The sequence below is a fragment of the Rosa chinensis genome, chromosome 1 (assembly GCF_002994745.2).
Source record: "Rosa chinensis cultivar Old Blush chromosome 1, RchiOBHm-V2, whole genome shotgun sequence".
Taxonomy (NCBI): domain Eukaryota; kingdom Viridiplantae; phylum Streptophyta; class Magnoliopsida; order Rosales; family Rosaceae; genus Rosa; species Rosa chinensis.
Window position 1 is genome coordinate 68,276,901 of NC_037088.1, and position 13,324 is coordinate 68,290,224.

General features: G+C 42.8%; 2 protein-coding genes across 4 annotated transcripts; one reads left to right on the forward strand and one right to left on the reverse strand.

Moving 5' to 3' along the window:
- Positions 1-891: 891 nt before the first annotated feature.
- On the reverse strand, positions 892-3,145 carry LOC112182590 (norbelladine synthase). The gene is made up of 3 exons (XM_024321092.2): positions 2,953-3,145; positions 2,800-2,873; positions 892-1,086 (listed from the first exon to the last, which is right to left on the reverse strand). Exons 1-3 carry the CDS (start codon positions 3,143-3,145, stop codon positions 892-894), a joined length of 462 nt encoding a protein of 153 aa, XP_024176860.2.
- Positions 3,146-10,731: 7,586 nt separating this feature from the next.
- Positions 10,732-12,573, forward strand: LOC112172943 (transcription factor MYB93). Of its 3 annotated transcripts, XM_040512883.1 has the most exons (4): positions 10,732-10,852; positions 10,939-11,328; positions 11,424-11,920; positions 12,025-12,154. In XM_040512883.1, exons 2-4 carry the CDS (start codon positions 11,042-11,044, stop codon positions 12,030-12,032), a joined length of 792 nt encoding a protein of 263 aa, XP_040368817.1. In that variant the 5' UTR covers positions 10,732-10,852; positions 10,939-11,041; the 3' UTR covers positions 12,033-12,154. The 3 variants fall into 3 exon arrangements, with proteins under 3 accessions (XP_040368817.1, XP_040368816.1, XP_024166227.1); XM_040512882.1 differs by having other exon boundaries at positions 11,424-12,573; XM_024310459.2 differs by lacking the exon at positions 10,732-10,852 and having other exon boundaries at positions 10,860-11,328; positions 11,424-12,573.
- The last annotated feature ends 751 nt before the right edge of the window (positions 12,574-13,324 follow it).

The window sequence follows — 13,324 nt, forward strand, 5'->3', positions numbered from 1 at the left end:
TCATTCTTAGCAAGTACAGCAACTACCATCTTTGACTAGGAAAGAATAGAAGAGTTGACTCATTAACACCTCCCCTCAATCTCAGTGGGGCTTATCGCACTGAGATTGGAACAATGTTCCTTGAACACAGGGCTATGAAGGCCTTTAGTAAATATATTTGTTGTCTGTTGAGATGAGTCACCAATCCAAAATTTTGTAGCATTGTGAGAGTTGGAGGAGCTAGAACCATTGTACTGTATGTGGGCTATCATTGCAGTGAATGTGGAAGGTGGTTCAGCACCCTAATATGCATAATTGCTTCTGTGGTGAGTGGTGACAATCCAAGGCAGCATGGCTTTTGAGACCACAAATTTGACACACAATCACAGAGTGAGATGGATGATCAGCAAGAACTTCTGTTCTGTAAAAGCAATTGACTGCAGTATGACCTTTCTTGCTACAAGCTTGACACTCATGTGATATGCCATTATTGTTCATGTAGTATCCTCTGTAGTTGTTTGTAGGATTCTGGAAACATTTACTTGCAATATGTCCTTTCTTGTGACAAAATTGACATTCAGAGTTTTGATAATAGTTGTTAGCTATGTGGCTTCTTTTGCCACAAATTTGGCACTCAACACTACTTAACTTTTGAAAGAACCACCATTTGTATTATCCTTGGAGCCAAACTTGCCATTATTCTTCCAACTAGACTGCTTGGAAGAACTTCCATTCCACACACCTTTGCCTTTGTCACTGCCATAGTTGTTTGAGAAAGGTCTCCTATCATCATTACTTGAGTAACTTGAGTTGCTGTTTATATATGAGTTGCCTTTAGCAGCCAAAGAAGTCATGGAGTTTTGCAAAGTGAACTAGCCTTTATTGTCTCTTTGTGCTGCCAGAAGCTGAGCTCTAAAGTCCTTCAAGGAGATAGGTGAGTCTCTTGCATGCCCTTATGACATTCTTGATCATTGAGTATTCATCTGGTAGACCATTTAATGTCACCACAACAATGTCTTCATCTATCCGATTAACACTAACCGAGCTCAATTGGTCTCTGGCATGCTTGATGCGCAGAAGATACTTATCAATGTTGTCTGCTTCTTTCTTGATTGTTTGAAGGTCAGTCTTAAATTGAATGACATTAGCTCTTGAGCAGGTGGAGAATCTCTCAATCAATGCCACCCATGTATCATGAGATGACTAGCTAGCTGCCAAAAATTATCTCCATGATATCATCATCCAAAGTAGCCATAAGTAGGCCAAGCAAGGTTTTATCAGTTTTCTTCCACAGTCTATAAGCACTAGTAACTTCTCTTGTGACTTCCCTCTCATCAGTGAGAGCAAAACAAGGTGGACAAGGATATGAGCCATCAAAGTAGCCAAAGAGATCATTTATCTCAAGCAGATATTGGAATTGAAACCTCCACTTTATAAAGTTGTTCTCACCATGTCGAACAGTAATAGTACTCAGTAGAGAATTTATTTCAGATTGTGACATAGCCATATCTTCAATTACAACACAGATGCACAAGTTATAGTGATTATCAGAAATTTTTCTCACACTACCAACACAAGTTATGTTATCAAATCTTATGTTATCACAAAATTCATGAAATAGTCTGCACTAGATTATCATCATCTTATGAGACACAGCATAATGTCAGTATGACTTGTAGTATCCACTAGTATAAGCAATTGAAGATGCAATAGTAAGATTAGAAGCATATGAGAGGTAGAAGCTCACCAAAAGCAGAAATTGCTTACAGGAGTCACAATAAGAAGTATACGAGCGTGATTTGAGACCTTGAAACTTGAATCACAGCTTGAAATAATCAAAACAACAAAACCGAGTCATACTTGCTAGCATCACAGCTAATATTTTCTAGAAATGAGCATACAACCACAGATCTAGGTTTTTCACCACATGAGATTGAAGATTACGAAGCTAGCATAGTAGATCTAGGGTTTCACCATGCACAGATGAGTAAAACATTGATTGCTGAAGCAGAAGATAGATCCATTAATTACAGCTATAACATGATAATAGATCTCAAGATCAAGAGCCATAGCTTTGATACCATGTTAACATCATAGCCATGGAAGCAAAAGCTTGAAAGCAAGAAGAAGGAGAAGAAGCTTACCAGAAGCTAGAGAGAAATGCCTGGAAATTTCAGATAGTTGCAATTATTACAAGCCAAGCTATTTATAGCTAACATAAAACAAACCCTAACTAACTTTCCTAATGACCAATAATACAGGCTGTAAATCCACGTAGGTAAAGACACATTAGCTCCATTCTTAGCAAGTACAGCAGCTATCATCGAATGACTTAACGATCACCGAATTGGCTGAAATTTTGCAGAGATGATCTATACATTATGACCTAAAAACTGAACGGCTAATATGTGAAAATATGATCGGAAAGTGGAGAAAAACTGAAAATCCGCACCGAAGCAAAAGGTGCAGACGTCCGCACCCAAGAAGGCCTGTATATATATATATATATATATATATATATATATATATATATATTGATACAGTGTTTACATCCATGCTGTGTTCAGACGAGCTCTAGTAGATTAACTTGCGTGCATTGATCGATCTTAATTTTGGAGGAGGAGATGGTTTTTGGCGATCTCTGCAATTTTTGCGAAAGGGTGCGCGGACACAAGTGAGACGTTGGCAGCAACATCTTCCTTAATTAAGCTCATACTCAATGGTTGATTTGATAATGCAACAGCAGGAGGAGGACTTTATGATTTCGCCTCGAACTCAGAAAAGGGTAAACCCTAATTCCAGAGATCCACCTTCAATTACCTCTACTTCTTTCACCCGCTTTTCATTATCTACCATTGTGAACTTCTCCTCTTGCCATCTAGGGCCCGGTACTCCTGCGCACATGCATATTATATTAATTTTAAACTCTAAAAACCCCAAAGATACCTCATTCATTGAGGGCCAATTACCTACCCGGTGCAAATGTTAATTTGATAATAGTTCCGGCTTGTCCATCGCCTTGTACGACTTCAATATTGTCAATTATATCGGTGAGGGTTTGTTGGATGAGTTTAGCGAGCTCAAGTGTGTCCGTCAGCTCCCATGCTTGGCTTGCGCGCACACACTTGACCTCTAACTCATGCAAAACTTGCCCGCCAACAACCATTTCAGTCGATCTTCCCTCTGGAATCTCTTGAAATCCTTGTCGATCTTTTTCTTGGGCCGGCCGGTGTCTACGTACATACTTGTGCTCGATTAGCTAGATAATGGAACTCGGAACGGAAGCTATAAGGTGATGAATATACCAAATGATATCTGCCGGTTCATACATATACATATTTTATACCTTTCACACTACTCGATGCAGCAGCCTAGATTTGATGGATGAGGTAATTGAATGCGTACGTGTTAGGATCATACCTAACCCTTAAGTCTAGCTTTGCTTATTATCAGTAGAAATAGGATTATGTATTGGGATTAGCCAAAGGGCGTACTGGCCCAGATGACATGGATTGTGGCCCTAGTCATTTGTCTTTTTGTAAACCTGAGACAACGTCTGATCTCAGTTAAAAGCTGTACCAGCTCAACCATTTGAGACATGAAATGAAAATGCTTATCTTTTGAATTCCTCCCAAATCCCTTCTGTCCCCAGTTGAGTCTATCAACTGGTATCAGAGCATGGCTCCATCTAGGACCTTGCAAACTTCTGCTCCCTCCTCCACCCCTATCTCTTCTGCCCACGTTCCAGCACTCTTACCCACCCCACCCCCAGCCGCAGCCACAGCCCTAGCCTCTGCTTCCCATCAACCTGATGACTTCGAACCTGTGAGTACGACTGAGTTACATCACTCTATTGTGTTACTTCAGGAGGAATTCCATCATTCGATAGACTCCATCAACCAGAATAATGCTGCTTTCCAAAACCACATCACGGCCCGAATGGCCGCCCTTCAAAGTACTCTAGTGCAAGCTTTAACACAACAACATCAGCCCATACACCCCAGAACCACCAGCTCCACTCCTTCCCCGACGCCTTCTTTCTCACAACTTCCTCCACCCAGCACACCGGCCAACGTCCCTTCCATCACCTTCGGTTCGGTACCTTCACCTGCAACTGACTGGCCAGGTACACTACTCTCTCTTCCCCCAGGTTCCTCTCCACACACCCCACCACCACCCACAGCTGCTACACCACAATTTTCAACCATTACATCCCTTCCAACCAACCAACCTCTTGGCCAAAACACTTTCACCCCCCAGCCACCGTTCGGTTACCTTCCAGCACCACAAACACATACCACCCACACGTATCACCCAGACCCACAATCATTCCGTGCACCAAAAATTGACCTCCCTCGCTTCACAGGCGACGACCCAGCCGGATGGATATCCATGGCCGAACGGTACCTCAAAACCCACAAAATTCGGCTGTCGGAACGCGTATCCATAGCAGCAACCCACTTTGGCCCAGCTGCATCATTTTGGATGGATGCGTTTGAGCAAAGACATCCATTCATCACTTGGGAGCAATTTGTTCCGGCGTTCCTCGCCCACTTCGGTGCCGGTACAAACTATGACTTCAAAATTGCCCTTTCACATCTCCAACAAACTTCCACCGTTGAAGAGTTCATTACCGAGTTCACCAAGCTTTCGACCCGTGTTCCACATTGGGGTGATGACCAGCTAATTCCCATGTTTCTAGGCGGTTTGAAACAGTCCATCAGGCATGACGTCAAGGCTATCAATCCTAGCACTCTGGTTGAGGCACAGAGACTGGCAAGATGCTATGAAGCCAAATTGTCGGACTCCTCGGCTGTTTCTGAATACCATACGGGCAGGTATCAACGGTCCTCTACATGGTCCCAACCTTTTCGACATCACAGTGGTCCATCTTTCCAGGCCAACCCCAACCACACATACTGTGCCAACATAACCCCTGCCACTACACACCCTACACAAGTCGCGCCAAATCCACCGCACCAAACACACCGCCCTCTCCACCCTAGGCCTCCACGGGTCTGGTCAACCTCTGAAGAAAGAGACAGGAGAGCAAAAGGCCTCTGCTTTACCTGTGATGAGCCGTATTCACCTACACATGTTTGCAAACGTCGTTTCGTGGCTATTCTTGGGTGTCCCACATCTCCAACAGCAGAGGAATCCCAAGAATTTCACGATTGCTCGCCAACATTGGAAGAATCAATGGAAGAAGTCGAACCTGCATACCCACTCCATGCCATCACTAACATGGCAATAAGTGATATGATGCGACTCACCGGCCTTATTCAGGAAGTGCCCATCCGTGTATTTATCGATTGTGGTGCAGCGTCGAACTTTCTCAACCCCACCATCGCTCAACAACTCCATCTTCCGATATCCTCCGCCACGGGACTCCGATTCTCTTCCGCTTCGGGACAACCCTTATCCCCCACAGGAGCTGTTCACAACGTGACCATCACCATTCAAGATTACAACTTCACCGGGTCTTTTCTCCTTCTGCCCGTTACGGGTTGTGACTTGGTACTTGGCGCTCCTTGGCTGGACTCTTTGGGTATGATCGGTTGGCATTTCTTAGAAAAGACCATGGTGTTCTACACAGAAGGGAGATGCCATGTGCTCCAAGGGATCACTCACCCACCCCAATCAATTGCAACCACCGAAATCCTTGCTCTCTTACCTTCAGATCAGTGGGACCCCCTGGCCCAATCTCCCCATCTTACAAAGCCCACTCACCATGATCCCCATGTCCCAGAAATTCAATCCCTTCTAGCCCAATACTCAGACATCTTTGAGCCCCTCTCGACCCTTCCACCATCCAGGCCCGTTGACCACCATATCAACCTCCTCCCGAACACTAGCCCGGTCAATGTGCGACCATACCGCTATCCCCATTCTCAAAAGGCGGAGTTGGAAACCCAGGTGGCTGAAATGTTAGCTCAAGGCATCATCCGACCTAGTGGTAGCCCTTTTTCTTCCCCAGTCCTTTTGGTAAAGAAAAAGGAGGGTACATGGCGATTTTGCGTCGACTACCGAGCCTTGAATGCAGTCACGGTTAAGGATCGTTTTCCCATTCCGGTTGTCGATGAACTCTTGGATGAACTACATGGCACCACACATTTCTCCAAGCTTGATTTGCGGTCTGGGTATCATCAAATTCGGATGTGGGAGGAGGACATTCCGAAAACGGCATTCCGCACTCATGAAGGTCACTTTGAATTCATGGTAATGCCCTTTGGTTTAACTAATGCTCCCTCTACTTTTCAAGCTTTGATGAACCAAGTTTTTAAACCATTACTTCGAAAGTGTGTTTTGGTTTTCTTCGATGATATATTGGTGTATAGCAGCGATTTCCAATCCCACTTACACGATCTGCAAGAGGTCTTTCACCTTCTCCGGGCAAACCACTTGAAAGCCAAGTTATCCAAATGCTCATTTGATCAGCCCATGGTTCATTACCTAGGCCATGTCATCTCTTCATAAGGTGTTTCGGTGGACCCTGATAAAGTACAAGCTATCCAAGACTGGCCCAAGCCCAAAACACTCAAGGCCTTGCGCGGCTTCTTAGGTCTCACAGGATACTACCGCCGCTTCATACACCATTACGGCATTCTGGCCAAGCCCCTAACCGATCTTCTCAAACATGATAGCTTCATCTGGTCTCCCTCTTCGGAATCTGCATTCGAAGCTTTGAAGTTGGTCCTCATGTCGGCACCAGTACTAGCGCTACCTGATTTTTCTCAGCCATTCGTGGTTGAAACCGACGCTAGTGGGCTCGGTATCGGAGCCGTATTATCACAGCACCACCACCCAATTGCCTTCCTCAGTAAGGCACTCTCTCCGAGGAACCAAGCTCTATCAGTGTATGACAAAGAGATGTTGGCGGTTCTCTTCGCCATCGAGAAGTGGCGACCGTACCTGCTGGGCAATCCATTCACCATTCTCACAGATCACCAAACTCTCAGGCACTTGTTGGATCAAAGAATCTCCACTCCTTCACAGCAGAAGTGGTTGGCCAAACTCATGGGCTACAACTACACCATCCAGTACCGAGCCGGGAAATTTAATACCGTTCCGGACCTTCTCTCCCTACGCCATGAACTGTGCTCTGTTCATGAGGTTTCTGCTCCCATCTTTGATAGCTTGGATCAGATTCGACATGCTTGTGAGCGCGACCCGGAAGCCAAGACCATCCTATCCCAATTGCAACAAAACCAGCCGACTAAGGCGGGTTTCACTTTACACGGCCATCAGTTGCTCTACAAAGGCCGGGTCTTTGTTCCGGCCACGTCAGATTGGCGTTCAAAGCTACTCTTGGAGTTTCATTCATCTCTCACTGCTGGACATTCGGGCTACCTGCGCACCTATGTCCGCTTAGCTCGAAGTTTCGCTTGGCCAGGCATGAGGAAAGATATCAAAGCATTCATTGCTGCTTGCGATCAATGTCAGCGCCAAACTTACGAAACTATCCACCCACCAGGGTTATTGCAACCTCTGCCCATTCCGGAACATATTTGGTTTGATATTTCGATGGATTTCATCGATGGCTTGCCCCCATACAATGGACAGAATGCTATCCTAGTAGTCGTGGACCGTCTCTCCAAACAAGGACACTTCGTAGCCATTTCCCACCTTTATAGTGCTACCCAGATTGCGGAGGTCTTCTTGAAGGAAATTTTCCGCCTCCACGGAATGCCAAAATCCATTGTAAGTGATCGTGATCCTGTCTTCATGAGTCAATTTTGGGTGGCCTTTTTCAAATTACAGGGCACCACTCTATGCCGGAGTTCAGCGTACCATCCCCAATCGGATGGTCAAACTGAGGTCGTCAACCGGTCGTTAGAGCACTATTTGCGGTGCTTTGTGGCGGATAAGCCTTCATCTTGGGCTGAGCTACTTCATTGGGCAGAATGGTGGTATAACACCACTTACCACTCCACAATCAAAATGTCCCCATTTCAGGCTGTCTATGGCACACCCCCATCGTCGGTGTCGATGTATACTCCGGGCTCTACGGCGGTCCATGCTGTGGATCGTACCCTGCAAGATCGTAATGCTCTACTTGACATATTGAAGACTCACATGTCTCAAGCCCAAAACTGAATGAAACAGCAAGCTGATTCTCACCGCACCGAACGAGAGTTCCAAGTTGGTGATTGGGTTTTTCTGAAATTGCATCCCTATAGACAACAATCCTTGGTGAAACGCCCCTCTCATAAACTGTCTCCCCGTTTTTACGGCCCTTTCCAAGTGCAGGCTAAGGTCGGCAAGGTCGCATACCACTTGGCCCTCCCCCCTCATTCCAAGATCCACCCTGTCTTTCACGTGTCTCTCCTAAAGAAACGCATGGGCGATGGTACTCCTCTATCATCCACTCTTCCTCACTTTGACAGTCACGGGGAACTGGTTTGGCAACCCTTGAATGTCCTAGACATGGCTGTATGCAAAAAGAAGAAGCGCTCCTTCACCAAGTGGCTCATCCAATGGGTAGGTCTACCGGTGGAAGATGCGACTTGGGAAGAGGCACACATGATAAAGGCTCGTTTCCCTTCCTTTTGCGCCTGAGGACAGGCTGTGTCCTAAGGGAGGGGGAACTTGTTAGGATCATACCTAACCCTTAAGTCTAGCTTTGCTTATTATCAGTAGAAATAGGATTATGTATTGGGATTAGCCAAAGGGCGTACTGGCCCAGATGACATGGATTGTGGCCCTAGTCATTTGTCTTTTTGTAAACCTGAGACAACGTCTGATCTCAGTTAAAAGCTGTACCAGCTCAACCATTTGAGACATGAAATGAAAATGCTTATCTTTTGAATTCCTCCCAAATCCCTTCTGTCCCCAGTTGAGTCTATCAGTACGCGGAGTTGTTGACCGTGGAATGAATGGAACCTATCCAATGGGCTTGGGATTAAATTGATGGGCCCTTGAATGAGCCCTTAATTGCAAGTGGCCCGTAAACATTATGGTCCCTGATTTACAATAGCTGAATTTTTTTAAAAGATACAATAGCCGAGTTTAGTAACGCATGTAATTTTCAGTATCTGATCAATTTCAAAAGATCGAACAGCAAACGTACAAATGCATACATTCCTTAATTACCTACCAAATAATACCTCCAAAACTAATGTTATCATCAGATCGATCAAAAGTAGATTTTATATGCTTAATCAAGGATAAAATCGTGACTAGCTAAGTGTGTCAGATCGATCTCCATTTAATTAAGGCATAAGGACGCAACTAATTATCTCACTTACACATCCTAGTATAGCAAGATGAACCTTACCTTGCCGGGGTGAATTTTGACACCTAATGGTCCTAATCCCAAATGTTACTTGATTACTGCCAATTGTAAACTAGTAACTAGCCTTTTAACTAATTAGCTAGCTAACTTCTAGCTAGGGTTTGACGTTTACGGCACATTCTTATCGCATGTTATATATATTATTAGTTTGTTACTTGGTAAAAAGTTAAGATGATTGAGTAAGAAAAGTGCTCTTTCTCTTCTTAGTTCTTTTTAATTTTATATATTATGAATGTTTTTGAGTTTCTCTTTTGAACTAGTCTGTTGATAAAAATGATCAGACAACAAAGTTATCTTTTAAAATTTTATAAAGCTGATTTATGTAACTTGTAAATATGGATAATAATCGAGGTTATTAAGACTCTACTCTCTTCATTAACTAGTTCATATGGGATAATACTTGGCTGACCACATATATGGTCAGTCATTTCTAACCATGGCCTAACGTGGCTCTCCCAAAGCTAAACATCTGTCATTTTTCTTCTCATTATATCCCAATTCAAAGTCCCAAGACTCTTGGTTATGGTTTTCTCCACCGATCAACATGGCCGGAAATTGTGCTTAGCATACAAGCTCATGCTCAATCGGAGCCTCTATTATTTGTAGAATGAATGTGACCCGCCACGGCTGATGTTAAGCCCAGCAATATGCCGTTAATTAGAGTTGAATTTATTGGTAACATCACAGATTTAAGATTGGCAAGGTTGAAAATAGAGATTGATTGTGGTGGAGGAAGAATATGAGGGAGAGATTGAGAAACAACAGAGCAACGGTCTTGGGTATGGGTAGGATTCGATGGCTGGAGGAAGAGGAGAACTTTAGATAGTTGGAAAAAAAAAAAAAGACACGTATTGGGCTATGGAAGAGACATGTCGTGGTTAATTAGGAGTGTGGTCAGCCAAATATTCTCCGTTCATATACTTTGAATGTGATTTTTTTTCTTTTCTTTTTCTTTTCTTTTTCTTTTCATAAATAGGTATACCTGTAAAATTGTATGCCTTAGCTAGGCTTTAGCTAGGTATTTATTTCACACTCCACGCATTAGTTATTCCAAATAACAAGTACTGGTCATGATAACGATTTTTTCAATCAGTCAAATTAAGGTTAATGGTTACTCTAAAACAAGGAAGTATATCGTAGAGTGCGGCAATAGTATGGCACTGTTTCAGTAAAACCACATACTTTACGTACCTTATTATGATTAATTTATTAAAAAGATATGTTAATTTAAATTTGACGTTTCACTACCAATTTTAAACTTCTAATAACTAAAGTTTTAACTGCCCTACTAATAGAAAGCCCCAGATTAGGGTTTAATGGATGTATGGATTTGAACAGTAATTAAGGAATGCTATAAACAAGTGTAATGATTATCTTGGCAAAATTCCATGCATGCTTATCTTGGCAAATGACTTAACGAAATGATAAGCTTGCTTAGGCTGCTAGCCAATCTAACAAGATTATATACACATACATGTTTGTACACGTATTGATCCATGCACTACAACTCTTCAGCCCCTTATATTTCCAACCTATAGCTCTGGCTATCAACTAATATCCCAATTTCTTAACTCAAAGGTTTAGCTTTTGTGTTCTAATTGCTATCTCCGTTATGAATGTATTCTTATCTATTCATTGTAATTAACTACGTCTTGTGTATGCAGGGTATACCTATCTATGTATCTGTACTGCGAACGAATATAAACTAAGGACTATCTAACTTATTAACTTGAAGGTTTGAATATTAATACCTACTAGTTTGTCGCAATGGGAAGATCAGCATGTTGTGATGAAAATGGATTAAAGAAAGGGCCGTGGACAGCAGAAGAAGATGAAAAGCTGGTGGAGTACATGGAGAGGTGCGGTGGCGATGGGAATCATCAGCGCCGCGGAATCAGTTGGAGACAAGTGCCAAAGCTTGCAGGTTTGAAGAGGTGTGGAAAGAGCTGCAGGCTACGATGGACCAACTATCTGAGGCCTGATATCAAGAGGGGAAACTTCTCCCACCAAGAAGAGCAAACCATCATCAATCTCCATAAACTGCTCGGAAACAAGTATTTTAATTAATTAGTCTTCTTCAATTACATGTTTATTCATTATGCATGCATGTCAAGGACCCTAAATTGCAACAATATTGATGGATTTGTAGATGGTCCGAGATAGCAAGCAACCTTCCGGGAAGGACTGATAACGAAATCAAGAACTTCTGGAACACCCAGTTAAAGAAGAAACTGCTCCAAATGGGAATCGACCCCGTCACCCACACACCAATTTCTGCAACTCATGATCATCTCTCCGCCATAGCTGCTAGTACTAGCTTCAGTCCATGCGATTGGGCGCTCCTCCAGTACCTGAACTCCAAAATCCAAGTGTTGCAAAATAATATACTACAAGGGCAAGGACTTCTAATTAGCAACAACGCTGGTCCTAATGCATATGATCAGTATCGTTCATGTGTGCTAGGGATGGATATGGAGGCTGCTGCAGTTAATTATTATAATAATTATGTTTTAGGGTCATCACCATCCAGAAGCTGCTCAGTTCCGGACCAACAGCTACTATATCATCATGGGCATGGACTTGGATATGATTATGATGATTTAACTAGTGCAACCATGATGAATCGTCATTCTAGTTGTCTCCAAGGTACTTCTTTCGGGACTAGTGAGTATGATCATCATGATTCCAAGTTTGCCATTCCAAATATGAAAGTTCCATTTAGTACTGATGATCATCATCATAAGCTGCAGTATGGTGAGAGTGGTCATCAAGATCATCAATTGCCTGTTTTGGTTTCAGCAGCCACCTCGGCCTACGTCATTATCACTCATGATACTACTGCTGCTAATGATCAATTTGCTACCCCAAATATTCCTCATCAGTTTTCTAACAGTACCCATTCATCCACAACTACTACTACTACTAGTACTACTTATTCAACGGCCACCTTTGAAATTGATCATGAAGTAGCTTGCGCCGGCCGGGATCTTATAGTTATGGATGATTATCATCAGGAAGCAACTAATAATGATCAGTCTTATTGGAAACACATCATGGAGTGAGTACTACTGCATCCACAATATCATCTGTTTTTCATTTGCAGCTTGGCATCTTGGCATCTTGGTAGATATGGCCAATCAAGATAGTTTGCAAATCCAAGATGGGCATCATTCATTAACTGTAGATGATGTTATTCTTTACTATTTTTAAGAGTAAATTTAATCTTTATTTGGTACCCGGTGCTGGCCGGGCGGTTCACACTATCGTGAAATATAATTTTTGGTGCCAATAAATTTTAAGACCATCTCACGCTATCTATACAATTGCGCCGTTGCTCTGTCATTTAGGTATCTCTATCAATATTTTTGTTAAGATTCCCTATGTGGCGTCCACATGGCCAAAGCAGTCAAGGACATTGTAGTCAAACCGTCATTCTAATTGTCTCCAAAATTGCATTGCATCAAAATAAATATGTTGATTAAGTGGAAATATGCTTGCGTTTGTTAACCCTAGCTTCCATCAAGAGTAATACTCGATCGCCACACACAATCAAATATTCAAATACATCACACAAACATCATCCCAAGTACAAAAATTAAAGAAAAAATAGTATATAACATGGAAAATTAGTGCAAATGATTATATCAGGAAAACTCTGAAAGATCCCCACCTTACCATATCCGGCCTTCAATTCATGTAGACAGTGATGACAGTCTTCAAGCCTTTGTGGCAAGTTTCCTCATAAAAAGTTCTAAAAACTATGAGCAGCGGTGCAGCTAGGCCTTTTCCATCGAAATGTATATTGTTAATAAAGGTGTTAAAAAGTAAAAAGCCATTAGCGACGACCGGGAAAGGTGAGAGAATGAGAGGAAGTGAAGAAAAAAATGAAGAGATAAAGGGAAGGAAGAGAGCTTGGTACGGCTCGACAGTGAGTGAATGACCAAATTGATAGAGGAGGACAAATATTGTTTTGTACTTTTGTGGGTAGGGTAAAGCCGTAAAGGCGATGGATAACTAGGTTTTTTCATCAACATATGTGTGCGGCACACA

Excerpts from the sequence above, each read along its gene's own strand:
- LOC112182590 (XM_024321092.2), bottom strand. The coding sequence starts at position 3,145 with ATGGTTGTTGGCGGGCAAGTTTTGCATGAGTTAGAGGTCAAGTGTGTG. Across the intron at positions 2,874-2,952 it reads CAAATTAACATTTGCACCGG|GAGTACCGGGCCCTAGATGG; the intron begins GTAGGTAATTGG and ends GCATGTGCGCAG. Across the intron at positions 1,087-2,799 it reads AGCGGGTGAAAGAAGTAGAG|AAAGAAGCAGACAACATTGA; the intron begins GTAATTGAAGGT and ends CAAACAATCAAG.
- LOC112172943 (XM_040512882.1), top strand. The coding sequence starts at position 11,042 with ATGGGAAGATCAGCATGTTGTGATGAAAATGGATTAAAGAAAGGGCCG. Across the intron at positions 11,329-11,423 it reads CATAAACTGCTCGGAAACAA|ATGGTCCGAGATAGCAAGCA; the intron begins GTATTTTAATTA and ends ATGGATTTGTAG.